The sequence below is a fragment of the Nicrophorus vespilloides genome, unplaced genomic scaffold (assembly GCF_001412225.1).
Source record: "Nicrophorus vespilloides isolate i.1.1-1 unplaced genomic scaffold, Nicve_v1.0, whole genome shotgun sequence".
Classification (NCBI taxonomy): Eukaryota; Metazoa; Arthropoda; class Insecta; order Coleoptera; family Silphidae; genus Nicrophorus; species Nicrophorus vespilloides.
In genome coordinates, this window is record NW_017098638.1 from 1 (window position 1) to 2,011 (window position 2,011).

The 2,011-nt window shown below is 29.5% G+C and overlaps 1 protein-coding gene across 1 annotated transcript; it reads left to right on the forward strand.

Annotated features, from left to right (window-relative positions):
• Window positions 1–1,350: 1,350 nt before the first annotated feature.
• On the forward strand, window positions 1,351–1,797 carry LOC108562928 (larval cuticle protein A2B-like). Its single transcript, XM_017921440.1, has 2 exons — window positions 1,351–1,362; window positions 1,444–1,797. Exons 1-2 carry the CDS (start codon window positions 1,351–1,353, stop codon window positions 1,795–1,797), a joined length of 366 nt encoding a protein of 121 aa, XP_017776929.1.
• Window positions 1,798–2,011: the final 214 nt, after the last annotated feature.

A 2,011-nucleotide genomic window follows, 5' to 3' on the forward strand; every position in this document is an offset into this window, starting at 1 on the left:
ATTGTCGAAGGGCTATTTAAAAGTATTTGTTCAAATATAATATTATATTTTATATTTAAATATGATTTTTTAATCTAGCATAATTATTTTTTTTTATACAGAGCGTAATACATAATACATGAAATAAAAGAAATGGGAATGGAAGTATTTTTGACTATGTGGATGATCTTCTTATTGGTAACAAATACAGTTTATATCCTAATATAAATAAAAACAGAAAAATTACAGTTGATTGTCCTTTAACTAATATTTCCAATATTATAATCATAATGGAGCAAAAAGTCCTATGGTCAATAGCCCTTTGCAGCANTTGAATTTAATTTAATTTTTGTTATTGTATTAAGTTTTGTTAANGTTATAATAATTTGTTGCTATTATATTATTGTAATCAGTTTATATTTTGGTCATTTATAGTTGCAATAAACATTATTATTATGTTTTTTTTTTATTGTGACTTGGCTCCTTCGTGCTAGTAGCTTTTGTAATAATATATCGTGCTAGTAGCTTTTCTTTGCCGGGACCCTACCTGGGCCATAGGGCGTTCATTGGCCGATCGATAAGACCTTGTTTATTATATGGGCTGTTCCCAGCAGAGCGATCTTTTACACCTGCTCAACGCTGACTACATGGTAACTCCTATGATTTTTATTTTTTTTGTTTTAAGTAATAAAGTATTTTTAAATTAATAATGATTTATTTTTAAATCATTAATAGCAAATGATACTTTGTATATTATGAGGATATTAATTATCCATCCAATAGAAGGTAGTAAAATAAAATAAAAATATACACAACCAACATAAACTTTGGTTAATCTGGATTAATTGAGATCCACTAGCAGTGTTGGTCCAGCAACTTCAAGTGGTATTAACGCAGTACTGCAAAATAGTATTAGCAAGGCCCTCTTGCACTTATCACATATTCATAAAATACTATTAAAAAACTATTACAATGTGCCTAGGATTATTATTAATTTAAGAATAGTTGTTATAAGCTAAACAGTAATTTAAAACACGAAAATGCAATAATGCAATCTCTAAATCAATTTGTAAATAAAATATGTAATACTGTGTATTTTTTATATTTTGCATTAAATATATATATTAAAAGATACATGAAACATTTATAATAACTTATAAATACTAATAATTTGAAATAGCTATTTTTACACATATAATTAGATTATCCCAAATTATTTAAAAAAAAATCTAGAATTGAATACATATTTTCAAGTTCACATTTTACATTCTTATTACACATCAAATCGACCGCATTTGGTATTGCCTAGATTCATATAAAAGCGAAACATAACTTGGTGAACAGTATCAATTTGAATTACACACATTCAACATGTTTGCTAAGGTATTTTATTTATATATTAATTAATTCGATAATTATTCTAATTTTAATATGTCTAGATTTTGGCTGTATCTGCGTTAGTAGCTTGTGCTCAAGCCGAAGTTTATGAACTTGGACATGGTCACCATTGCTACTTCCTACTCCTCTCTCAGCGGTGCTCCATTTGCCCACTACTCTCCTTCCCCAATTGCTGTAACGCAAGACGCTGTAACCGGCGATGTCAAGAACCAACATGAAGAACGTGACGGAGATGTTGTCAAGGGATACTACACCTTGGTCCAACCTGATGGAGTCACCCGTACTGTCCACTACACCGCTGACTCCCACAACGGTTTCAACGCTGAAGTAGAATACAAAGGAGAACCAATTGTACAAAAAGCCGTAGTAACCAAGACCATTGTTGCCGCTGCCCCAGTATACAAAGCCTACCACCATTAAGAAAATGTCATTGTTGATATTATTTATTGAATTATAAAACATATATTTGAAAACTAAAAAAAAATAGTTTTAATTAAAACAAACTGACTAAATCAATGATGACCGATTGATTACATTCACGTAAATAAGCAAGAAATAACTATGCTTCAACATAATTATCATGGTTAGGTTAGAATTTATTATGTTAGCTTACATACATATTATAGGGTGTGAT